Source organism: Macrotis lagotis, chromosome X (assembly GCF_037893015.1).
Source record: "Macrotis lagotis isolate mMagLag1 chromosome X, bilby.v1.9.chrom.fasta, whole genome shotgun sequence".
NCBI classification, from domain to species: domain Eukaryota; kingdom Metazoa; phylum Chordata; class Mammalia; order Peramelemorphia; family Peramelidae; genus Macrotis; species Macrotis lagotis.
Window position 1 is genome coordinate 536,853,750 of NC_133666.1, and position 27,515 is coordinate 536,881,264.

General features: G+C 36.2%; 1 protein-coding gene across 1 annotated transcript; it reads right to left on the reverse strand.

Moving 5' to 3' along the window:
* Positions 1-27,515, reverse strand: PSKH2 (protein serine kinase H2). Its single transcript, XM_074207413.1, has 3 exons — positions 27,289-27,515; positions 19,979-20,645; positions 1-291 (listed from the first exon to the last, which is right to left on the reverse strand). Exons 1-3 carry the CDS (start codon positions 27,513-27,515, stop codon positions 1-3), a joined length of 1,185 nt encoding a protein of 394 aa, XP_074063514.1.

The window sequence follows — 27,515 nt, forward strand, 5'->3', positions numbered from 1 at the left end:
TCATCCCAGACTACCGGTCTTATTCACCAGTTTTTTCCCCCAAGTGTGTTTTGAACCATTAGAATGGTAAGACTCAGAGGTCCGAGCCGATCTGGAACACTGTGAATGGGGTGATGTCCTGAGCATCAAGTTCCAGGAGATGGATCTTTGAAGATTCTTCATGGGAGATGTCATGGCCATGGTCACCCAAGGGTGATTTAGTGCCTGCCCAGCTGACATGCGCTGATTGGAATCCAAAGTCAACAGTCTATCTATAAAGTCCTTTGCTAAGTTGGATACATTTGACCAAGGCTGAAATAGAAAAAAGAGAAAGAAAATTGGAATTTGGATGTTAGTTTATTCAAAGGGAACATTTAGAATGCTGGAGTCAGGAAGGTCTGGTTTTACAAGCCAGGTTTTAAAACTCTTATACTTAATAGCAATTTGACTGGTCAAGTCACTTATGATTTACAAAACTAGAATAGGGATACATGGAATACCTCTACCTCACAGAATTCTTTTAAGTCTCAGACAAGATAATGTATGTTTAAAAAGTGCTACACACATCAGCCCTAGAGTCAGGAGGACCTGAGTTCAAATCCAACCTCAGACACTTAATAATTGCCTATCTGTGTGTCCTTGGGCAAGTCACTTAACCCCATTGGCTTAAAAAAAAAGAATGCAAGAAAAAGTGCTGTACAATTGTTCTTATATAAAAGTCAAGATCAGATCACATTTAATTCAAAAGCTTTTTTTGTCACAAGAATATGATTATTAACATAGAACGAACCCAAGACTTCCCTCCACCTTTAAGAAAGCAAATCAGAACATCCAATTTACAACTAATTCTTTGCTAAACAAGTGAGAATTCATAGGTTTATGGATCTAAAGCTGGAAGTTTTCTCAAATTCGCAAAATGAACTGGAGAAGGAAATAGTAAACACTTCAATATTTCTGACAAATAAGGAAACTGAGGTCCAAAGAGGCTAAGTGCTCAGGTGGGGTGACTCTGAGGTCAGTGTTTTTTCCATAATACACATTGTCTCTTTATGGGGAATTTTTTTCCTGGAAGCTATCAGACTTAAAAATTACTACATTAAAGATCTAGAAATGGCAAAAATAATAGTAGTAATATAGAACCCAGGTTTCCAGTAAACCCTGGAATATCTGTTGCATAAGCAGGAGACTTCTTAATTGATGGAGTAATGTATTATGCCTGTGTGGCGAACAGACTTAGTGCTAGAACTTTAGAGAAAAAATATATTCATTGAAAGAATATTTCTTCATCACACATATAACCAGACTCTTAAGGACCAACTTTAGACATATAAAGAAAGAAGAAGAAAACCTTGGGAAGTTTTAGATATGTAAAAGAAGTTGACTTCCCAATATGTCCCTGGTTTCAAGTTTTCTTCCTAGGAACCCTAGAATGAGATTGGGGTCTCTCTCTCTCTCGGCTTAAGTTAAAAGATCATCTCACTTCCAGAAAATAATTTATTTCTCATGTATTTTCTATTATAGTCTAATTTGTATAAATTATTCCATTTTTGTTGGCCATTGGCTTAGATTAATGGGTTTACTTGCTATTCACTATTTATGAATGTCTTTTTATGTAGCCAGTGTTTGATGGAAAAGTGTTAAAGCTTCAAATAATGCTGAAGAGGTATAAGCCTTCCCCCCCTTAAGATCAATCAGGAAAGAAACTTTTTGTTTTAGAGCAAAATTATGCCCTTAAAACCAGAAATATTTAGGGCAGTGAGGAGATATAATTCTACTCCAATATATTTCTCAGAGACTAGAGGAAAAAGCACCTAACCTTGTGACATTTTTCCTACTTTCCTCAAGGCAGGAATGGCAGTGTCCCTTAAATGGAGTAGGCAAGATCCCAAAGATATTTATCAATGCTTTTCACAAGCCACATTTAATTAACCCAAGTGGATATGTGTGCCTTACAGGGTATATCTTGTGATGTTTCGAGGATCAAATGAGATAATATTTGTAAAGTACTTACCACAGTGTTTGGCATTTAATGAATGCTTATTCCCCTTCCCTTATGTATGCAATTGGGAAAATACCTAATTCTTTGATCACTATGCCCAATTACTATTAGATTCACTGAGTTCTATTATCCCACAGAAGACATTACTCCCTGGGTTTATTACAGTTCCATCCCCACAACTATGTAGGGGGAAAGGGAGGGAGAGGGGAATAATTGTTGCATTTCAATGAAGGGATTCTCCTGAATACAGAGTTCTCATTGTCTTCAATCAGCAGACTGGCACAGGAATTCAGTGTGCTGAAGAGATAGGACATGGCTCAGTAACAGCTACTAGCTCTATCTGACATTTGAATAGTTTAATCTGGCTATGTTTACAGTGTTTAAAATACTTTATAAATACAACAGTAGCAATTCACATGGGAGAGGGAAGGAAGCAGTGTTCCCTATAGTCAAGCAGTCCATATTATTCAATGCCCCAGAGCACCTAAGAAAAATGGACAGTTTGCCTCCTTCCTCTAAACGTGAAAAATTCTATGAAAGATTCAAACACTGTTTCTGTTTTTTGAAATTTTGTTCAATTCTAAATGGAAGGTCAGAATGTTCCAGAGGAAACAATAAAGGATCTCCCTGTGAAATTAATCCCTAACGTTTCATCAGGACAAGGAAAGTGGGAATGAGAGCTTGGGGTTTAAAAATGTAACCCTTTTAATAACATTCAGAATGTGAATTGAGAAAAATTCCTTCATCAGTTAGGGAATGGCTGAACAAACTGAAGACTATGAGGAATGAAATAGTATTGCTCCAAAAGAAATAACCAATATAAAGAATTCAGAGAACCAGTTGAATATTTGCAGTGTGAAGTGAATCAGAGGAAAGTAAACAGAACCAGGAAGGCAAGGTACACAATGATCTATGATCAAGTAAATGATAAGAACATTAAAATGAAACCCAGTACTGTGGGCATAATTTTAATGATCAATTTTGACCCTTCAGAGAAGAGGTGAGGAAATGCATCTCTTTTCTTTGGAAAAATGAAGGGTTATACAGAATACTGCATAAGCCATTCTATAAAGAAGCTGTGTCTGTTAAGCTTTAACTATTTTTTGCTCAACATGTATAGGCATGGAAATGACCATGATGTAAAACAAGCTATCAAAAATTAATTTTAATGAACATTAAAACTGTGTTTTTTAAAGTGAATATGAACAAATCATGAAGCCACTCCTTTATTCCCTTAGAGATGAAATAATTAGCAACATCTATCTTAAACTAATACAAAGAGGGTTCTGTCTATTATGAAATAGCTACCCTCAAGTCTAGACAAAGCATTTCAATGGACATCAAATACAAATGTGTGCACTCTAATTTTGCCCAGACTTGGCTCTGAATTTATACTTTTATTTGAACTAAGTTCTTCATTTAAATGAATGTTAAGTTGCATATATTCTAAACTTGAGAAGCAGTGTGAGGTGATAAAAAGAGAAACCTGGAATGTCCTCTTACACAAACTGTTTTTGTAGGGTGGGGAAGAGGAAGGGAGTCTTTTAACCATTTCATGCCCCAGATAACTCTCTGAGATTATAAATGTAGAACAGTTTTGAATATGCACTGAAGTAAGGAATTTCCATCCCAGCTCATATATGAAATCATATATCTGAAACAAACGAGCAGCAATAAGGAAAAAATGCTGAGCTTGTTAGGAGATAATAAACTAAACCTTTCTCTGAAAAGCATAAAATATGTACAATGCAGCTTCTGAGACACTCCTTAAGTCCAATAGAACATAAGTTTCTTAGAAGCAGAAACTATTTCTATTTTTTTTTTGTCTTTGAATCTTCAGGGTTAAGTATAATATCTGGCATTTAAATGACATTTAATCAATATTGAACTGATCTGAATTGTTTATACCAAATGCAAATATATTTAACATTCAACAGAAGAAAATGAGAAGTTGTGTCCTGAAAACAAAAAGTATTTTCCTTAAAGCTTGATTTGGGAGGGTGAGGGGGAAGTTATGTGGAAGATTCTGAGCGTGGAGACATCCAAGTCATATGACCAGCAAGAAGAGTCCCATGAGTACTCAAAAAAAAACCAAACAACAAACCTCCAAAGAGGGATTCATTGAAGTATTGAGATTCAAAGAGGTTAAATATCTTTCCCATAATCCCATAATTAATTAAATGTGAGAATCTGATCATGATGCCTCTCCTGTTATTTATTTAATACTTATTGTTTGTAAATTATTCAGTACTTTTGTTTTTCCTCCCATTTTTTCTCCAGGTGATATCTGTCCCTGTTTCTCTTTCTCTTAGCAACATTCACAGAATTTCTAGAATTTAATTTTTTAAATGGAAACCAAAACTCAAACCAATCAATTCTATTACACTTAAGTACCTCTGTAAAAAAAAAACCAAACAAAAACATTTAGATCTATTAAAAAGGCAGTCCTTTATAAGATTAAAAATCATTCCAAAACACACTGATTTTTAAATCCTACTTAAATGCAGGAGATACCAAGTAAAGGAATCCCTTATCATTGCTGTTTTTCCTTTTTAGAAGTTCAAAAGATTGGTTCCATTGAATATCTTGTATAATCTATGAACATAGCACCTAATTCTCATCTAGATTATTTCCATTCTATTTCCTTAGTGTTTTGTCTCCTAATTTCATGACTGCCTATGAGGAGTTGTATCATTTTTTCAATTTTAAGTCCCATAAATGCTCTGATTCAATGGTTTGCTTGCAAGATTTACTATAAATACACTTTTCTTTCTGGATATTTGTAGGAGGATACATCTTTATTTTAATACTAGTAAGTTTAAAGGAACCGTTAGACATGATTCTTGGTTTTTAAGTTTTCAGAATTTATCTTCCAAGTTCATTCTATAACTTGAAAATATATGGATGTGTCACATACCCTCTTCAGATTTCTATGTATCATGGCTAATCATGATCAAAATGGAGTTCTTATCAAGTAGTTGATATAATAGCTATATATATTCCACAAAACAACCAGTCACGGGACTGCATTCTTTCAGTTTCATCTTATATTTTTTAAACTGATCAACTTGCTGAATATGCTGCTTGCTGAAGCCTAAGTAATTAACGGTAGATTTAATTACAGAGTTTTCAGAGTGTTTGAAAAACTAACAGCATCCTAAAATTTTAAATAGATGGCTAAGCTGTAATTCACTGCATTAGGCTTAAAGCCAAATTAAAAAAATCAACGTTTTCCTTAAAAAAATAGTGACAACTTTAAGCAAAACTGCTACTGGTGATCACCCTCTTAAATTAGCACCATTTTAACGCATCTCACAATGCCTCATTATTGCCGAATGTTGTGCAGGTTGTGCAACTAAATTATACCTCTGTGGATCATAACTCATGGACTCATTTCCTCTGGTTTTATAGGAAGTAAATTAACAGCACAACTTGAATACATAAAAAGCATGTGATACCTGGTCCTCTAAAAGTAGCCTAGATAAATTCAATTCACCTTTGTTGAGTGATACGCAACTCTAGAAATAATATTTGTGTAGCAAATTTGTGTTCGAGGATTTTTTTTTCTCCACCCTTTACTACAAGATCCTTGCTTTGGTTAATTTTGAATTGAAAATTTAACAAGAAGAAGCAACAAATTTTATTGTGATATTTCATCCAGTTGGGCATATGGCAAGTTTCCTGAAGTTAATATTGTAACAATATTCATGACAGCATATGTCATGGGTTTTGTTTCAACACTGAAGTAGCTAAAATTCATGTGTATAGTATATATAAATATGGACACACACACACACACACACACACACACACACACACACACACACACATATATATATATATATATATATATAAATAATATGTAGATTTAGCTGTTGTTTGTCCTTCATTCTCAAAGGAGACCTTGACCATGACATGCAGTTGGATTGGAGTGGGGGGGGGGGGGTGCTAAGTCACCAGCCTCACTTTCTCCTCCAAACTCATCTAGGTTCAGTAGCTAGATATGAATCAGAACGACTGGAAATAGTCTCATATGCAGTGGGAGACCTTGGCTTTTGAAACTAGGTCTTGTGCATATGTATCAAAATAAAGAAGTTGAAGTGACAAAACTACCTTGTTTAATGTATATCAAGAACTATTTTTCAACTCGTGTCTTGAAAACTTTCCTAAGGTACTGAGAAATGAAGTAATTTACCCAGGGTCATAGTCAGTATATATATCAGACACACAAGAATAGAGTCCAACACAGAGGGAACCATTAATCAAGTATGAGATGAACCAGGAGAGGGCAGTGTTACAGAAGTCAGAGAAGAAAATGTGCAAGAGGATAGGATGGTCACTGCTATACAATTATCCCTTCCAGCTTGTAGGAATAGGGTTATTAGGGGCATATGGCCCCTGCAATCTGGAAAATTCACATAAAATGTTTTAATCTCCCTTCATACCAGAGAAGAAGTCTGATTTTTTTTCTTTTATGGGAGGTTTACAATACCTTATTGTACTTGTCTTAACCTTACTGGGTGAAATAATTGATCATAGGCTCTGAGTCATCTGCTGACTTTCACGTGTTGTCTGTTGCTTCCACAAAACTCAGTTTCTTATGCCAACCCACAATATATTGAAATCATGATGGGAAAAGTTGAAATTCTGAAGGATAACTATAAAAAGCAGCATAAAAGTCAATGAGAAGACATACTGACAAAGAGAGGGATCCTGTCCTGATATTTATCAAGTAGGAAACATTCATTAAGCACCTATAAAGTATGAGACATTGTGCTAATGGAAATGTGGAGACAGTTTCTTTTGCCTTCAAGGAATTTATATTCTTATCAGGGTTATAACATGCTCATATATAAGTAATACAGATTAGATGAAAAATGAATTCTAGATAGTTTTGGGAAGAGGTTCTTCAGCAGCTGGAGTGGTGGGGAAGGGGCTAGCAGGCCCACAAAAATTTCATGATGAAGATAACACGAGAAGAATTTTGAAGGAAACTAGAGATTCTGAGATTAAGATGTAAGAAGGGAATATATCTGGAGAGTATTTTTGAGACAGTGAATAGGTTTCAACGTGACTGGAAAACAAAGCACAGGAAGTGAGTTGCAAAATAATAAACTAAAAAACAAACAAACAAATAGCTACCTAGAAAAGGAGGAAAGGGGCAGATTGTAATGAATGCAAAATATTTCATATAGTTATAGATATTTACATATGTAGTTATATATGTAACTAGCCATCAAGGGGTCTATTTTTAATCCTTGGGTTTTTTTTTTAAGTTTTTTGCAAGGCAAATGGGGTTAAGTGGCTTGCCCAAGGCCACACAGCTAGATAATTATTAAGTGTCTGAGACCAGATTTGAATCCAGGTACTCCTGACTCCAAGGCCGGTGTTTTATCCACTGTGCCACCTAGCCACCCCTAATCCTTGGTTTCTTGAGGGAAGCCCTGGAGTTTGTTGAGAAGTAGAGATGACTTAATCAGACCCAGACTTCAGCAACAGGAAAGATAAACAGGATTGGAATTTAAAGGTAGGAGACTAAATAAGAGGCTACTGTACTGGGAGGCTAGAGATGATGAGATCTTGAGGTGAATGGTAAGAAAAATTATTAATAACCAATTGAAGGGTAGCTAGCTGGTGGAATGGATAGAACAACAGCCCTTCAGTCAGGAGGACCTGAATTCAAATTTGACCTCAGACACTTATCAGCTGTGTGAACCTAGACAAGTCACATAACCCTACTTGTTTCCTCCCCTCTCCACCTCTCTCCCCCAAACCTGTTACACTGGAATACAGGCATTTCTTCTCTGTTTCTTCATTGATACCCAGCTGCTTTACAAGTCTGCCCTTGAAGGATAAGACAGATTAAAACTATCCCTAACCCTGGAGGGGCATATCTTTCAATCTTGGACCAGACCCCACCCAACTAGGAGACCTTACTTAGGTTTAGCATGTAAACAGAATCCAATCTAAGCGAGTATTTGCCCCCAAAGAAATGAGCCTGTCCTTGTTAGATTTTAGGGTGACCCAACTCATAGTGGTTTGAATGGAAATAGATTTTCCTGTCCCAATTGCTGGAGATACACGAGTTTCATGATGAAGAAAAGTTCTCAGCAGGAGGAGATGAAGACTTCCAGCCCACCTTCTCATTAAATTATTATTGATTTTCACAAGATGATGGTACCTTTGACAATAATAATGGCATGTGGAAGAGAGGAAGGTTAGGGTAAGAAAGATAATGAGTTTTGAACATGTTGAATTTGACATGCCTACAGGATATTTTGAGATTTCATAAGGTCATGTGAGACTGGAACTCAGGAGAGATCTGATACCAGTCTGCTCAGAGAAGAAAATTGAGGGAATGTCAACAAAAGAGAAGTTAAGTGACTTGTCCAAAAGAGCAAGCAAATAGTCAACTAACATTTAATAGGCTCCTACTATAGGAATTGTGCCAAATACTGGGGGGGGGGGGGGGGGGGGGGGGAGCCAATAACAACCCCTGCTCTCAAGGAAGGCATAATATACAAATGACTTTATACAAACAAGATGAATTGGAAATGATGAACAGAGGAAAGATTAGTAAAAATTAGAAAAGGTCTTTTGTAGCAAGTGAGACTTTGAGATATAAAGGAAATCAGGGAAGTTAGGAGGTGGAATATTTACTACAAAAGGATATTTACTTCAAAGATATAGCAAAAATAAATAAAATACATATAACCTTTGATCCAAAGATGGATAACACTACTAGATCTAGCTCCAAAGAGATCAAAGAAAAAAAAGAACTGACATGCAGAAATGTTTATATCAGTTCTTTCTGTAGTGCAGGAAAAAACATATTGGACACTGAAAAGGTAACCATCATTCAGAGAATGACTATACACAATGTGGTGTATGAATGTGATGGGATATTATTGCACTGTATCAAATGATGGAGATGGTTGCAGAAAAGCTCAAGAAGATATAGTGGATAGAGCACATGATCTGGAATCAGAAGACTTGAGTTCTAATTTGGTCTCAGACATTTACTAACTATGTGACACTGGACAAATCACTTAACTCTGTTTACTTCAGTTTCCTCATCTGTAAAATGAGCTGGAAAAGGAAAAGACAAATCACTCACTCCAATATATTTGCCAAGAAAATCCCACTGCAGTCAAAAAGGGTCATATCCTAAAGAAACAAATGAACAACAAAGTGAGCAAAAGCAAGAAAACAATTTAAATAACAACAATTTATAAAGACAAACAAATCAATAAGATTTGGGAACTTGCATCAACACTATATCTAACCACAATTCCAGAGGACTCACTGATGAAAAAAAGTCCTACCCACTTCCAGATAGAGAGGTGATAAATATAGAATACAGTTTGAGATATTCTTTTTTAAATGACTAATGTGGAAATTTGTTTTACTTGAGTATTCATGTTTATAGCAGATTTTATTTTCCTTTCCTTCTCAAAGGAGATAGAATGGGAAGTAGAGAACACAGATCTAAAAGTAAGATAAAACTGAATTTTTTAAAGAGGTTTTTGCAGTGTTGCAGATAAAAGGTAATGGTACAAGTTAAAGTGGTAGCTATGAGAATGGAGAAGGCATTTGATATGCCAGATCTGAAGACAATAAAACTCTACCACTGATTGGACTAAGGAAGGGTGGAGCTGAAAGGATTTGAAGATGAGTCAAGGATAAAAATCTTGTAATGGCTAGAATAGGTAATTTAGAATTAGAGACCCTAGATTCAAATTCTGACACAGATACTTCTTGTACAATCCACTTAATCTAATCTATATGTGCCTCAGTTTCCTACCATGTAAGATGGATGGTTGGACTAAACCAGTGCTCTCTATACCATTTTAAATAAACATTTAATCAGTGAAAAAAAAATTGAACACCCTTCAATATATTACATAAACTTTAAAATACACCCCAAAAAATAAATAAAAAGGGTTAAGGCAAAAATACTATAAACATTATTTTTTAAAACTTTGTCCAAAGATAAAGCAAGAACTAATATCCAAACATCCTCTACCCCATCACCTTGAGGGCACATTCTTCTCTATGCTACCATAGTTTCTGGTGGAACAGGCTGGAAACTTAGTTCATTTCCTAAATTGTCATGTCTGCTTCTTTGCATATCCATATGGAGTTTTCTTGGCAAGGAGACTAGAATGGTTTCCTTCTCCAGTAGATTAAGCAAACAGAGACTTGACCAGGGTCACATAGCTAGTAAATGTCTAAGGTCAGAAAAAACTTAGGTTGTCCTGACTCCAGGCCCATTGTTCAATCCATTGAGCCATCTGGTTGCCTCCAGTTCCCTATATAATATTGATTTCACCAAGTTCATGTCTAAATGTATTATAAATACCAGATGAGCCTTTGTCTCTACTACTACTACTACTACTGACTTGGGGTCACAAAGGTTACTCCTAAAGGTCACTCCTTGATACTCAGTTCATTCATACTTCACTGTCTGTGAAACTATGACTCTGGAATGCAGGAAACCAAGGAAGGCTTTATTCTCTTTATAGGACCCCACGAGTGAAGAAATCACAAAGATCTCACAGAATCAAATGAAGCAAAGATAAAGACCAAAACTGAAGATGACAGGACTTTTCAAATGCTTCCTCAGCCAGTCAAAAAGTGTCTTCTTCAACACATGAATAACTGAGTAGAAAAAAAATTACCGAGTATCTACCCATGTCTCTGAGAAGTAGCAACCCAATGTCTGTCGCATAGAGGAGCCATCTTAGAAAGCTAATAGGGTCTGCATATTCACTGGACCCCCATATGCAAGATATCTTACAAATAATTAAGCATATACAATCACATTGCTTTCACTAAAAGTTTTATTAATAATATTTTAATATTGATACTATTAATAATATTTAATATTAATGCTAAATGTTAATAATATTTAGTGAGAACAAAATTATTTTTGAAACTTTAATGAAATATTTTATTTTATTTTGTAATTTTATAAATTTTACAATTTATACAATTATTAATATAGAAGAACATATAATACATGTATAATATTTATAAATAAGTAAATATGCACATGTTGTAGGTACAGGTTCATTATTTTTCTGGAGATTTGTGAACAAAAAAGTTTGGAGGCCATGTTCTATGCCATTTCAAAACTTTTCCTCAAATCTCAAATAATGCTTCCTTTATACTCTCAGATATGTTTTTCACTGAGAAAATAGGGGCTATTCACATCAAGTTCCCTGTTTTCTTGACTCCCTGCCTAAAAATTCCTCTACACCTCTACTCATCCTGAGGAGGCCCTTCTTACCAAAGTCATTCCCTCTACCCTTTTTCCCTATGTTCTAAACTCTTTTCTTTATTATCTTCTCCAAGAGCTGACTATCTGTCCCTCTGCGCCATCTCTTTATCTTGTTTTCCCTTAGTTTTCATGCAATGGTCCTCTCAGCCTCCTACCTGTCTGTTTCTTCTTTGTCTTCTTTGTTGGCTCATCATCATCATCATCACCTCCTATGCCTCCTATCTCTGGGTATTCTCCAAGTCTTAGACTAACTTTTCTTCTCTCTTCACACACACACACACACACACACACACACTTAAAATTCCCATCAGCTCCCACAGGTTCATAGGATCATTATCCAGAAAACTTTCAAATGTCAAGCTAATTAATAACCATCATTATTGGAGGGATTCAGTTTCCAATGAGCAATAAATATGAACAAGAACTCTTCCCCAGAGGAGTAACTTGAGAGATGGGGGAGAATAGACAGCTTTGGTTTCAACTGTAGTCTTATATCTCCCCTTTTTGCCTAGAAGGGAAGGCACTTTTGAGCTTCAAAAGATTTAGGGAATGGGGTGGCTAGGTGGTACAGTGGATAGAGCATCAGCCCTGAAGTCAGGAGTACCTGAGTTCAAATCCAATCTCTGACACTTAATAATTACCTAGCTGTGTGGCCTTGGGCAAGTCACTTAACCCTATTTGCCTTGCGAAAACCTTTAAAAAAATCTAGAGGAATTTCTTTTGCTATTGTTCAATTTTATTTTTTTTTCCAAATTCTCTCCCTCCTCCAACCATTGGGAAGGCAAGAAATACAAAACTCATTACAAATGTGAAGTCATGCAAACAAATTTTTTCACTAGAAATTTGCATTAGGTATGCCCCTTTCCCCCACAAAAAAAAGAAAGAAAGAAAGAAAAGAAGGAAGAAACAAAGAAAGAAAGAAAGAAAGAAAGAAAGAAAGAAAGAAAGAAAGAAAGAAAGAAAGAGAAAGAAAGAAAGAGAGAGAGAGAGAGAGAGAAAGAAAGAAAGAAAGAAAGAAAGAAAGAAAGAAAGAAAGAAAGAAAGAAAGAAAGAAAGAAAAGAAAAGAAATACAAGGGAAAAATGCTTCAATCTGGAAGTAGTATTTTTTTTATCATGAGTATTTCATAATTGTGGTAGGTCATTGTGTTAATCTGAGTCATTAAATCTTTCACAGTTGATTATCTTTATAAGATTTCCTGTTACTCTGTAAACTGTTCTACTGATTCTGCTCCCTTCACTTTTTATCAGTTCATACACATCTTCCCGGTTTTTTTCTGAAACTATCCTCTTCATGAATTCATAAAGCACAATACTATTCCATCACAATCACACAAACCTCGGCTTGTTCAGCCATTCCCCATTTGAAGGCACCCCCTCAGTTTTGCTGCTATAAGTATTTTTTATACATATGGGCCCTTTTTCATTTTTTTTGATCTTTGGAGTATAGCCCCAGGAGCAGTATTGCTAGGTCAAAGGGTAAGCACAGTTTAATTGCTTTTTTAAAGATAGTTCCAAATTGCTTTCCAGAATGAACTAGTTCACAGTGCCACCAATAGGACATTATTTTCCCACAACTGCTCCAGTATTTGTCATTTTCCTTTTCTGTATCTTAATCAATATTATGGGCATGAGGTACCTCAGAGATATTTTAATTTGCATTTCTCTATCAGTGATTCATGACTAATGGGAGTTTTGATTTCTTTCTCTAAAAATTGTCTGTTGACCATTTATCATTTGGCTCTTATGATTTTGAATTTCTCCTATTCTCATTGGTATCATTCAAGATATTATCTTCTAGTGGCAGTATCTGGATTGGGAGACGAGAACAGAATGAATACATAGTCAAAGTTCTATTAAAAATAGGAAAGACCATCCTAAAGAGAACTTCTTGAGCATCCCATCAAGGGGAGAAAAGGACTTCCAGAAATCAGGATCTATGAGTCACCTCTGTGCCACATTTGACCTCTAAATTTGAGTCCACTCTCTCCTAGTAGAAAGTGTGTCACAGATTTTTGGTGATATGTTTTGTACCAACTATTTGGAATTTTAGAAAATATTTCTTTCTTAAAGCTTTTTAAGACTGGATGACTTTTTAAGTAATGATTTTTAACTAAAATTCTTAGGAGTAAAGAAAGAGAGAGAATGAGGCAGACTAGCAGAGATACTGAATATCCCTGAGGGACAGAGTGTACACATTCTAGAGATCTAACTCATGAGTGTGAGTTGGAATTGGGAGAATCTCCCTAAAGCATGTATTACATTTGAAATATTCTTATTTCTGTTAATAATCTCTCTCCTCTCCTTTTCACCTCAGTTGAATATGAACTCCTTGAGGACAAGATTTGTTTTGTTTGTGTCTTTGTATTGCCAGTACCTGGACCCAATAGGTGATTAATAAATTTTGAATTTAATTGAGTCAATGCAATCAGTACAATGTCATCTGGGAACAAAAAAACTTTACCATTAGTAAAATGCATTATTCATAGGGAGAACAAAGTAAGTATGACTCTCATTTTTCAGCTTCCAAGAATTTCCAGTCACTTTCTTTCAGTGTTTTTCCAACTCCATTTAAGCCCACCCCTAACTGTAATAAAAAAAAAAACCCAACAATATACCTGCTGCCTTCCATCATCCTTGCCTCTTTTGTCCTCAGTTCTAACAGACTGAGTGTGGTCTATACAGACACAGTAAAATGCATATTTGCCATTTTGATCCTTGGAAAATTGATTATTCTTAATGACTCATGTGTAAGAGATAGGGAACACAGCCTCTCAAATTAAGTGAAGCAAGACAAGGAATGAGAAAAGAGAGGAGTTAATATCAGAAAATGGAATTATGTCCATTTTGCCAAATAACAACAACAAAAGACTTTCTAATTAGCTTCCATCAAAGCACTATATTTTTTACTAATGACAAATTCTTGAGCATCACAATTTTAATGAACATAATTACTTAGAAAATGAGCCATAGGAACTTAAATTATAAAAATTATGACTTGGCAGACCACCTGAAATGTGTAATAACTATTACTGGAATTCTAGCCCTGATGGAAAGAAAATGGAAGGAGATTAGTATAATCTTTCTCTAGTTCAGTCTCTACTCTTGTACCTGTTCAATAATCTGAAAGAGGAAAGATGCAAGAAAGTGCTATGCAAATTCTGGGAGATGTGAGAAGATTCGAAGAAGGGCCTTGAAAGGAGAAAATGAGTATCATCAATCAGACTTTTCATTAAAGAATCATTGACAAATATGCTTTTCTCCAAATTGGTCAGTGCTAATTCCTGAAACTGTAAGAATTTCTATTTATCAAATTTTGTCTGACCAGTTAGCTTAGTACTTATGTCCATCCCATTAGCAACTTTTTCATTCAAATAGTTTATAGTGGTGCCACGATGTATAATTAGGCACGAATGCATGAAGTCCCTTCTTTCCTTCATTAGCAACAATACTAACAATCCATCATTCAACTCCCCTTGGCTAATATCAAACTAGACTTCCTAGACAATTCCATTTTGAAGATGATGAAAGTAAAAACTATTAGTTGATTAAGACTATGAACTACTAGAATATTTGTATTATAGGGGCAGCTAGGTGGCACGATGGATAGAGCACCAGCCCTGGAGTCAGGAGTACCTGAGTTCAAATCTGGCCTCAGACACTTAATAATTATCTAGCTGTGTGGTCTTGGGCAAGCCACTTAACCCCATTGCCTTGCAAAAAAAAAAGGAATATTTGTATTATAAAATATCATATACTTTTAAATTGAAAGTCTTGGAGGTTTTCATACATTTCAGTTAACATCAAACTCAACAAACATTTGTAAATGTCTACTATGTGTCAGACAATATACTTGTGTTTACATTTTCCTTTTTTTAATTTAAAGTGATTTTTTAAAAATCATAAACAAAATAAACAGGGGCAGTTAGGTGGTACAACTGATAGAGCACTAGGTCTGGAGTCAGAAGGACCTGAGCTCAAATTCAGCCTCAGACACTTACTACTTATTTAGCCCTGTGATATTAGCTAGTCACTTAACCCCATTGACTTGCAAAAAATAAAAAAAAGCAAAAAACCCCCAAAAACAAATACCCAAAACAAAAATTAAATACAAAAACCAAAACCCAAAATATCCCCCTACCTTCAAGAAGCTCCCAAATTCTGCTAGGATACATAAATTCAAACACTTCAATTTTTTTTGATATTCCTTAATCACAAAGTCTTAATAAAGGAATTTTGAAAGGAAAGGAAGGGCTATCACTAGACAATATAATAAAACTCTGTTTTATATCTATGCTTCATTCACAAGGTAGACAGAATGCTGGCAAATGAAGGTCAGGACTATCCATAAGAATGATCAAGGGATCATTTTTCCATCTGAACTCCTAACATTGAACCACCAAACTAAAGATATTTGAGAGGTGACAGAGAGATAATGTCTAATTAATAATTTTTGTGCTTTGGACTAAAATGCACCTCCCATGTTTCTCTTCCAAGTGATTGAGAAGTAGGAGGAGCCTTAAGGGTTTCAGAGATCGTTAAGGTTTCTCTATTATTGGAAGTGTTACAACCCTGACATGGACTCTTTGCTACAATGGCCATTACAATAACCATTTAATGTGACCAAAGAGAAATCATCCCTTGGACTTGCCCAGAATTCTACCCCTATTAACAATTTTTTTTTTCTAGTTTACCTCTTACTGTGCCTGCTTGACCCCTTTGTCTCTACTTTGTCTCTACTTCCAATGAAAGATATATCTTTTCCTACCTTTCTCAGTTTTCTAGAGATAATGAAATTAATTTTAGCAAGTAGAACTTTTAGCATATAGTAGTGTGTATGGAAGGTGGGGGATTGGGAGCATGGAATGGGTGAAGTGTTTTAAATGACCTTAATCTGACTTTGAGCCCATCAGAAGTTTAATAACTTGCCCAAGGTAACATAGGTACTTTTATTTAGCTTCTTCATCTGTAAAATAAAGAGATCGTATTAAATGATCTCTAAGATCTCTTTCAATTTTGTGATTTTGTTATAACTGATTAAATTTAGAAAATTAAATTCAAGTTAGCTCTTGCAAATCAAAAGCTTGTATTTTACTGAAACTACTGAAAATAAATGCTCAAAACAGAGGAATATTTAAGATCAAAAATAAATTTTTGTCACATTTTAATTGAGGATTGTTGACAACTTTATGAGTGTTTATTAACTGACTTCTATGTAAATTACACTGAGGCATATTATTTGGACGTATGTGAGAGATGTGAGAGATACAAGTGAGTTTCTGATCTCAAAGAGTTTACAATTTCATTGGGGAAATAAAGTGTAATTCTATTTCTGCCCAAGTTTGGATCAGTTTTGTGGAGAAATTGGTCTGTGTTGTGTAAACAGAATTGTGTAATTGTGTAAACTAATTGAGATAACTTGGAGTGTGATACTATTTAAAGGACTTCAGTTTGTTTTAGGGACTTAAGAAAGATGTTTTTGGAAACATACATGGAAAGGAAAACTTCTAAGTAGGTGATTGAGATTTCTGAATTGTGGACTAGACCAGAACAATCACGTTCCTTGAATTCCAGAATTATCAGTTCTAGAGCTGCTGAGTAGACTTTTTCTGGGTAACAGTATTCTTTCTCCTGGTTTGAGTTTAGATCTCATCTCATTCCCAGTTGATGAGCTCATTTCTCTTGTGTATTTGTTAGTAAATTTTAATCTGTAGAATTCCAATATCTATTTGCCCTTTTGCTTGGAAAAAAAATGGGTTTACTTATTTCAAGATTTATGATGCTCATTAATGTAACACGTATTTGGTAGGAAGGGCTTAAACTGGCAAAAAGTCTATCCTTAAGAATGATCAAGGGACAGAGCACTGGCCCTGGAGTCAGGAGTACCTGAGTTCAAATCCAACCTCCGATGCTTAACAATTACCTAGCTGTGTGGCCTTGACCAAGCCACTTAACCCCATTGTCTTGCAAAAAAAAACAAACCTAAAAAAAAACAATCAAGGGATCATTTTTCCAACTGAACTCCTAACATTGAACCTCCAGACTGAAGATATTTGAAAGGTGACAGAGAGAGATATGTCTAATTTATAATCATTCTTGGAAACTAGTGTGTGTGTGTGTGTGTGTGTGTGTGTGTGTGTGTGTGTGTGTGTTATATGTTGGTGGCATCAACACCGCTTTTCTCCTACTTTCTAAAGAGGTAGACCAGATCTCATTCATACCAAAAGAAGGCTGTGTCTAAATATTTACATACACACATGTTATAGAGACATATAGACATGAGGCAACTAGATAATTCTACAGCACTTTTTTTTTATCATGCTGTTAAATGATAAAATAAACAATGCAATACTTTGTAAGTACCAAAGGACTGCAAAAGCAGGTAGGAATTGGGGCAGCTAGGTGGCACAATGGACAGAGCACTGGCCCCAGAGTCAGGAGGACCTGAGTTCAAATTTGACCTCAGACTCTTAATAATTACCTAGCTGTGTGATCTTGGGCAAGTCACTTAACCCCATTGCCTTGCAAAAAACCCCTAAAAAACCACTTAGCAAGAATCAACATGAATTTGTAGGAATTTGGGTGGGGGGAAGAGGGGGAGGACATTTTAGGCAACACATTTAAGTGATTCATACAAATCAGCAAATCCCAAAATGAAGTCATTAATCCTAATTCCCAGCTCTTAACTGATTTAGTATTGGTGTGAAATGAGGAAATGAAATCATATCACACACAAAAGGAATTTACTGAAATATTTGATATTACTATTTCTCTTCACTTTGTTATATAAAACAATACATGTTATTTTCATTCCTTTTCCTATTTAATAATCCATTCACAGTCTCAATTAACATTAGGAAATTAAAGTCTTTTTCTTAACTATGAATACCTTTTATACTTATGAATTCCATAGAAAAGGGCAAAGAAAAGTATGTACCCAGCTATGTCCTTGAACTAGGGATTCATATGAGGTTAAAAGATATTTTTATCTGTTACACATACACTATGGTCTCTTTATGGCTATCTTCTTTTTTTTTTTTGACTATTAACATAATAAAAATTTCATGGATTTAAAAATGAAAGAGATTATGGAATTACCAAGTCCAATTTCCCATTTTTAATAATAGGTACCCTCTATTTTAAGATTAACAAAGCACTTTACAAATATTTCATTTATCTTATTGTCCCTATTACACAGATGAGGAAACTGAGGGAAACAGGGAAAGTAAATTACCTAGGGTTATATAACTAGTAAGTATCTGAAGCTATATTTGAACTCAGGTCTTCTAACTTCAAGTTCAGTTCTCTATCCACTTTGTAATCTAGTTGTCCCCTTTCTTTTTTCCATGAGCAAGAGATCCACATAGCAAATTATTGCTGTTGTTCATCCTTCATTCTCAAAGAGGACTAGTGACATCATGAAGGTGATGTCTTGACTTGAGCATGAATTTTTGCTCCAAAGTCATCAAAGTCCAATGGTAAGCAAAAATTAAGATGATCCAGGATATAGTGGGCAACTTTGGTCTTTCTAAATTAATGTCTTTTACAGATCTCAGTTTGTCTGAGGCCATGATCATTCAATGGCTAAGGGCTAGATAAGAGTTGAGTCAAAAAAATGACCCAATCATCACAAAACTATCAATCTGGGAGGAGAAGACTCTTAGAGTTTCTGAAAAGTACAGAAAAAAAATAATTGCTATTCATCCAAGCTAGCAAAACTTAAATAATAAACTACAAAGTCTTGGGTTGGGGGCTATTATTAATCATTCAATGAGAACCAGAGTGATTTGGATTTAAAGACTAGTCAAATAGCTCCATTTGAAACACAACAGATTTTCTAAAACCTGCTTTTTTCAGAGCTGTATTTCAAGCAATTGTAAATGAAAACTGCATAGAACCAATAGTAAATTATCCTAGATTTTTTTTTTTTAGTTTTTTTGCAAGGCAAATGGGGTTAAGTGGCTTGCCCAAGGCCACACGGCCAGGTAATTATTAAGTGTCTGAGACCGGATTTGAACCCAGGTACTCCTGACTCCAAGGCTGGTGCTTTATCCACTATACCACCTAGCCACCCCTATCCTAGATTTTTTGAAAAATAAAATAATAATGTAGTTTTTAAAAATCTAGGCTCTAAACCCCAAAATGTCTAACAAAAGTAGGAAGGAAAATAATGGCATCCCCCAATTTCCACTTGAAGTGACTGGTTGGGTCCCCTACTACATTTAAATAACATGGTAAAGACAGTTAATATAAAACATTCTCCTAAAATCTAGTTCACTCCATCCCACAAATACACACATACAACATCCATATAAGTGAGGTAAATATGTAAGAAATAGATGTAAAGAATATGTGTAGTAAGCCCCAGAGTCAAGTTCTCTGATTTTAAATCCAATGTTCTTTCTTTTATACCACAATGATTTAATTTCTTACACATCCACTAAAACTTAAAGTCCCCATAAAAGATTAAAAGTCTTTCACAAAATGAGAAGCTGGGGCACTGAAACTACACTGTGTAGCTAATTGAAGGCCTTCCAAAATGCATCAACACTTTCATCAAACACTTAAAGATCATACTGAGGAGAGTACTATGTCATCACTGTGGCTCTAGTACACAAAGGGAAAAAAGAGTTAAGATGTTAAATAATGCAACAATTCAGTAATCCAACCAGATATTATCCAATATACTAAGTTTAAGCATATCAAACATTTTACTCACTTCTCCCTTGTAGCTGTATTTGCCCTTTAGAATCTTCCTATAAAGTCTCATGTGGTTTTCATCCTCAAATGGCAGGGAGCCACTTAGTAAAATGTATGTTATTACTCCAAGGGCCCACATATCCACTGCATTTGTGTATGGTTTTCTGGACAAAATCTCTGGTGCTATGTACTCTGGTGTCCCACAGACAGTATCCATGGACCAGTTACCATTTTTGTTACCAGAGCTTGCCAATCCAAAATCTGTGATTAAGATCTTTGACTCTGCTCCTGGGTGATAGTACAAGAGATTTTCAGGCTTCAGGTCCCTGTGAGTTATTTGCAAACTATGCAGATACCTTACTCCATCAACAATCATTTTGAGGATTGTGATGGCATCCCTTTCTGTGAATGTTCCCTGGGAAATAATTCGATCAAAGAGTTCTCCTCCTGTAGCCAGTTCCATCACGATGTAAACTCGATCCTGTGTTTCAAAAACCTCTACAAGCTTGACAATATTGCAGTGACTAACTCGCCGGAGGACGCTCAATTCTGATTCACATGCTTCTCTGCCTTCTTTCACTCTGGTTTCCACCATTTTTATTGCAAAGGGCTTCTTTGTGACTCTCTGCTCCACTCTCACAACCTTGCTGAAACTGCCTCTTCCAATAAGAGCCTGGATATCATATCTAATGAAAAACAAATAGACCTGTCAACCATCTAATATAATTATTCTCCAATATATTCAGGATCCCTGGGGGACTTCTTCCCATCCCTTATCCTGTAACATATAGCTTTCAAACATATTCCCTTGCAAAAAGGAACTTAAATGTTTTAAATTAGCTCATTTTCTGTAGCAATTTGAAATTTATAAAATATTTTCCACACAACCCTGTGAAGAAGGTGTTATTATTGTTGTTTTGAAGCCATTTTACTTATGAGGATAATGAGACTGAGAAAAATCAACTGACTTGCACAAGTCATATAACAAGTCATATAGGTAGCACTTTAACCCAAGATTTCAGGACTACTGCTAAAATCCAAACCCAATATTGACCATTCTGTTAGACTCAGTTGATGGGATAGGTGACTTTGCTCATCTTCTTTCCTTCTTCTTTAATTGTGTTTCTTTAATCTTTTAATTTTTAAAATGCACAGAAGAGAACACAAGGTAAGAAGGAAACACAATCAGGACAGTTTTGAAAATTAGTTCTTGAATTTATTAGTCAATTAGTCATTTATTAGACACTAAGTTCCAGCTAGATGGCACAGTGGGTAGAGTGCTGGTCTGAAGTCAGGAAGATCTGAGTTTAAATCTGACCTCAGACCCTTACTAACTGTGTGGCCCTGGACAAGTCACTTAGACCTGACCACCTCACATCCAAGGTCATCTACAGTCTTTCTGATTCATATGTGGTCACTGGAGAAAGTGAGGCTGGTAACTTAGCGCAGCACCCCCTCACTCAAATCCAGTTCTGTACTTGCCTTGGCATTATCTCCATGATGGCATGGTCTTCTTCCAAAACAAAAGACAAACAACAACAGCAATAACTATGTACTATGCTGAGGCACAAATTAAGGCAAAAAATCCAGTCTGTATCCTTAGGGAGATCACATTGTAAATAGAAGGCTAAAGGAAAAGAAAGCAATATGCAAACAACTACGTGTATATATGATATATATACAGTATTATTAGGTTAGTTCAGAGGGAAGACAGTCTCCTGAAAAAGGTGGGATTTGATCTGAGCCTTAGAAGTGAAGTACAATATTAATACTTGTGTGATCCCTGTGTAAAGGGAGTCCTTGACACTTTGGGGCACCAAGAAACTTCTCAATTTGGCTAACACCGCTAAGTCTGGGAACATCCTGACAGGGCTCAAACAGTTACCTTGAGAGTCACAAGACATACCATAAATTTTATCTGAGATTTACCTAATCCTAATCCTTTTTCTGTTTCTGCAATATTCCTGCTCCCTCCTAAAACTGCCTCCCCCCACCCCAGGTGCAGCTGGAGCTGTGAGATAATGAACTCCGCCCGATCTAAGTCTCCTTGGTACGTGACTGTACTGTACCATAGGCAGAACTTGACCCTCTCTCTGGTGCGTGACTGTCCTGTACCACAGAACACATGTTAAGACCTAAGGTAGACCTGACCCCCTTCCATCTTTTATTGGCCTCCTATCTATACTATGTCATATGTGTGCAACAGTCTGACAAGGAAATATATCTAACTGCTATTTCTGCTTCTGTACTCTGCTTGCTCATGATACCCCCTCCCCTCAAAATACTATTAAAACCTTGTTCATTCTATTCTCAGGATTGTTAGATTTGGGTTTTACCCCCTAGCATCCCCTGGGTAAATATACTCCATTCCAAAATTCAATTGGTCTCTGTTTCTCATGTCTGTTTGGGGGTACAACAAAAGAAAGACAGGGAAACGAGGAATCAGAGGCAAGGAAGAAAAAAGTTCTAGGAATGGGGGTGTTAGCCAAAAGTCATGGAGTGTCTTGGGCTATAAAAGCAAGAAGACCAGCACTGCTGATCATAGAGTATGTGAAGGTAGGAAGGGGACAGATTGTGAAGGGCTCCAAAAGTCAAACAGAGAATTTTATATTTGCTCCTTGAAGTAACAGGGATTCAGGGCAACTAGGTGGTGCAGTAGAGTACTAACCTTGAAGTCAGGAGGATTTGAGTTTAAATATGGCCTCAGACACTTGACACCTACTAGCTATGTGACCTTGGTTGAGTTACTTAATCCTGATTGCCTCACAACCAGGACTATCTTCATTCATCCTGATTTATATCTGGTCCCTGGACCCAGACAGCTACTGTGGAGAAAGTAAGGCTGGTGGTGACTTAGTACAACACCACCTCTCTCAAATCCAATTAATGTGCATGTCATGGAGTCACCTCCTTGATGTCATGGTCTTCTTTGAGAACAAGGACAAACAACATCATCATCATCATCATAATTATCAATAGGGAGTCCCTGGAATTTATTAAGTAGAGGACTGCCATGTTCAGTTTGTTTATTAGGAAGATCATTTTGACAGCTGGCTGGAGACTGGAGCAGGAAGCAGGTAGTAGGAAGACCACCCTGCAGATTATTATAAAAGCCTAGACAAGAGGTGATAAGGACTTTCGCCAGGGTAGCTAGAATTTCAGAGAAAAGAAGGATGACGATAAAAGATGTTGCAAAGGTAACATTAACAGGACTTGTCAGCATATTGGATATGGGGAAATGAGTGAAGAATCAAGCATGATACTGAGGTTATAAACTGGAACTGAGAGGAAGAATGGTGGTACCCTAGGCAGTAACAGGGAAGCTGGGATTAAGGGGGGGGGGGGGTGGAAGGAAAAATAATGAGTTCTATTTGGAACATGTTTAATCTGAGAACCCAATAGGCAGTTGGAGATTGGACTGGAAGGCAAAAAACAAAAAAAAAAGTTTGTGATGAACAAATAGAATCAAAATTTATCTATATAGAGATAACTGAATCCGTGAAAGCCATGGTTAAACCTATTTTATTGTACATGTAGAATATTCTTTTTCTTTTCTACTTTATAAGAGGAAATTCTAATTTTTTGATTTAACTTCAAAATAAAAATTAAGGTCAACAAAAAAATAAAGTTCAAAACAAAAAAAAAATGAAAGGAATGTCCAGAAAAAGGATTTTAATGGAGGTGAAAGAGGGCATCAGGTCAGAGGATTGATTGTAAATAGCTGCTAGTTATTAAGAATTAATATTACTCTCAAAGTAAGTTCATGAGGGCTTGGGACTGTCTCACTTTCATCTTTATAGCCCTATGGATTAGCATAGATGCTTGTTGCTTCATTGATTGTAAGTTCCTTGAAAAAGAGAATTAAATATAATTCATCTTTGTTTCTCTCCTACAGCTCCCAGCATTTAAGTACAACAATAAATATTTGTTGAATGACTCAAGGAAGAAAAAAAATTGATCTGAAACAACAAGCCACAGCTACAGTTCTTCAGGACTCAGAAACTGTCTTTTACTATCAAACAGTATAAATTGAAAGGAGTGACTTTTCACAAGCTCCTGACAACTCCTTAGGTGAAGAAAAGAAAGTCCGCACCCCCTCTGAAGGAAAAATGTTGCTGACACTTGCTATTTTTAAGCAGTAAATACAAGTTTTAAGAGAATGTAAAATCATTATCAATAATATATGGGCTACTCTCTCACAGAAAAAGCAACCCAGTCAGGTAGAACAACTGAAAATAGTTCAAAAGCTCCCCTCCTGACCTGGATTTGTTGTGTGACCTTGTGAAATTAAACATTTAGAACATAGAGACAAGCAATTCTAGACTCAGGATGTTAAAACCCACTTTACTGCTCTTTTCCACTCAGTAAACTGTCTTCCATTTAAAAGGAAGAGAGAGAGAGAGAGAGAGAGAGAGAGAGAGAGAAGAAAGAAGGAAAGAGAAAGAAAGAAAGAAAGAAAGAAAGAAAGAAAGAAAGAAAGAAAGAAAGAAAGAAAGAAAGAGAGAGAAAGAGAGAAAGAAAGAAAAAAGGAAGGAAGGAAGAAAGGAAGAAAGAAAGGAAGGAAGGAAGGAAGGAAGGAAGGAAGGAAGGAAGGAAGGAAGGAAGGAAGGAGGGAAGAATTGGAAAGAAACATGCAAACCAATAAATAATAAAGAATGTGGAATATTTTAAATTCTACTCTGAAAGATTCCTATTTTAGTTTCAATATTATGCTCTTAAAATTGAGGTGGGGTAGATTTCTCTGGTTTTTTTCCATTTTTATTATCTCTCTCCAAATTATTTGTTCCTATTTCGAACAGCTTACTGAGCAAAAAGAAAAAAATAATAATAATGGTATTTCTACTGACTAACTGAAAACATCTTTGTTCTAGGAAATGCTTTTTAATTTTCTGGTCAATTAGTTTATCAAAATAGGTAGCAATTTAGCCATCTTCAAAAGATTCTTTTTTCCTCTTTCCTTTCTTCTCTTCATGAACACAATCATGGGCATTTTCATTTCTAATACTTTCTGGACTAAGAAGACATCTCAAATTCATGTTTTACCTTCACTTTAAAGCAGATGAGAGCATTTTGCAAACACTTTTCCCCTTGAACTGAAAGACAGACCATTTGCTCACTAAATTAATCATCAGTTATCAGACAATTCCATTGCTGAAGGTCCAACCTCATTTGCTTAAATAAAGAATGCTTTAGTCAACAAAAATAAACTGCATTTATTCAGCAAGTATTTTAGAGAAGACTGTGTCATTGGCATTTAAGCAAAGGGCAAGGTTTTAAGTCTACCTTTAAAATGGTTGAAATGAAATTGGTTCAAGAGAAATGACAAATGTTCAGCAGTAATATCCAGATCTTACTATGTTATAAAACTTGACCACTATTTCCCTGGATTCTGATTCATGTCTTAATATAATGATAGAAACAGATTTTGGACTGGAATATTAGAGGTCAGCTAATAATTGCTAGCCTTTATCTATTCTAGAGCTTTAAATTTTACAAGTACATGTGTTATCTTGTTTGATCCTCAAAACAATTCTGTCAAGTAAAAATAATTATTATCCACCCCCTCCCTTTCTTAACAGATGAGAAAATTGAGGTTCAGAGAGGTAAAGAGATAGGTTTTGAATCTGGATCATCTGACCCCAGACATAACAATTTAAAAATTCCCTAGCTGACCCAGCTTCTGATAATGAGTTTCTCTTAACTGAGCTTAACTGACAGGATATCACTAGACCCAAAGTTTTGAACCTGGTAGAATCTTACAGTTTATACTTGGCTGCCATGACTTTAGAGAGTCCAGGATTATTTCCACAAGATGGGTTGAGGGGGGAAAGAGGAAGAAGAAGAAGGGTATAGGGACTTTATTAGAAATAGTTGAAAAAAATTTAAATTGGATTGACCAGGTGAGAGGCATTTCTCAGTAGTCTTTACTCTTTTCCCACCTCTAGCCAGAAAAAGAAATAAAGCTGTGGTTCCTCTACAGCAAAAGCAACCAATAATGCAATTTTCCAACCTCTAAATGTAGTAGATTTTAGACCCAGTTCAAGTTAATGTCATGCTACAATTTTGGATTTTCTGAACCTAAAGTTAAAGGTGAGATAGAAGAATTATTAACACAACCTGTATAATAAGTATTATAACAGAAATATCACAAGGAAATATAGTCAATTAAGACTTTAGAACATACTGAAAGTGTAAGAAGCAAAAGACATTCAAATGATAATGTAAAGTGCTTGGGGGAAAGGAAGGAAAGAAGCACCTTATACAAATCTCATTTGATCCTCACAATAGCTCAGTGAGGTAGGTATTATTACTATCTATATTTTTATAGATAAGGAAACTGAAGCTGAGGGTAAGTCAAGTTTCTTGCCCAGAATTTCACCACTAGTGCTTGAGGTACGATTTGAACTCAGATCTTTCTGATTCCAGATCCAGGGTTTTATCCATGCCACAAGCTGTCCCTAAACCTTAAAGTGATATTTAAATGCTCATTGATGGTGGTGGTGATGGTGGTAGTAATAGAGTAGGGCTCAGATTGTCCATGACATAATGGAAAGATGGCTGAACTAAAAATTAGTCTTTTCTCTTTAATCCTGCCTATTTCCTCACCTGTGAAAAGAAGTTGGACCAGATATTGCTTGTATTTAATGATCTTTGACCTTCCCACTCTAAACTCCTCTAACCTGATTCCCTGGAGAATCCCATTTGTTCCAAAGGTTCTACAACCTGTTCTTTGATCTACCCCAGGTAGAATGGGAGGGCTTGAGTTAGTTTAAATACTGGGAGCTGATGATAAATGGGGAGATACAGATTACATTGTTCCTAATCTCCCAGGCTTTTCTTTTAGAACCAGGCATGGTTTGCAGCCAATCAAATCAGGTTCTCTCTGGTCGCGACTTTGGTTTCTTCATTAGTAAAATGAAAAGATCGGACAAGACCATCTGAAAGATCCTTGTCTGACTCTAAATTCCTATTTTACATTTCTTTTTTTTTCAACTATTTCCATTTTACATTTTTTTAAAAATTTTTGCAAGGCAATGGGGTGAAGCGGCTTGCCCAAGGCCACACAGCTAGGTCATTATTAAGTGTCTGAGGTCCGATTTGAACTCAGGTCCTCCTGACTCCAGGGCCGGTGTTCTATCCACCGCTCCACCTAGCCGCCCCCCTATTTTACATTTCTAAAGGATTCTGGTGTTCCAAGCCTTTTTTTCCCCCCAGAGGGACCCTTTAACATTCGCTACCCGACATCTCCATCCCGGCAGAGAAGAGAGGCGACCCTTTGCCCACCACACCGTGCCCCCCACTGCTTAGACGAACTTTAGGGTGAGTTACCTGGCTGTGACCCGGGGGTCGAACTTTGCCCGGTATCTGGCCACCTGCATTTTTTGAGCCGCTTCTGCTGCCGCTTCGGGGGGTCCCCGATGCCCCTTGTGCCCAGCCTCCCCTTCCCCTGTCTGCAATGGGCCACAGGTTCCTCCCCTCACTCCTTTTCCCCAGCTCGGGTGAAAGAAAGAGCCCGGCAGCTCGGGGACCACTTTCCTACTGGTCCCACAGCCCAT

Excerpts from the sequence above, each read along its gene's own strand:
- PSKH2 (XM_074207413.1), bottom strand. The coding sequence starts at position 27,515 with ATGGGCTGTGGGACCAGTAGGAAAGTGGTCCCCGAGCTGCCGGGCTCT. Across the intron at positions 20,646-27,288 it reads GACCCCCGGGTCACAGCCAG|ATATGATATCCAGGCTCTTA; the intron begins GTAACTCACCCT and ends GTTTTTCATTAG. Across the intron at positions 292-19,978 it reads AATACAGCTACAAGGGAGAA|CCTTGGTCAAATGTATCCAA; the intron begins GTGAGTAAAATG and ends TTTCTATTTCAG.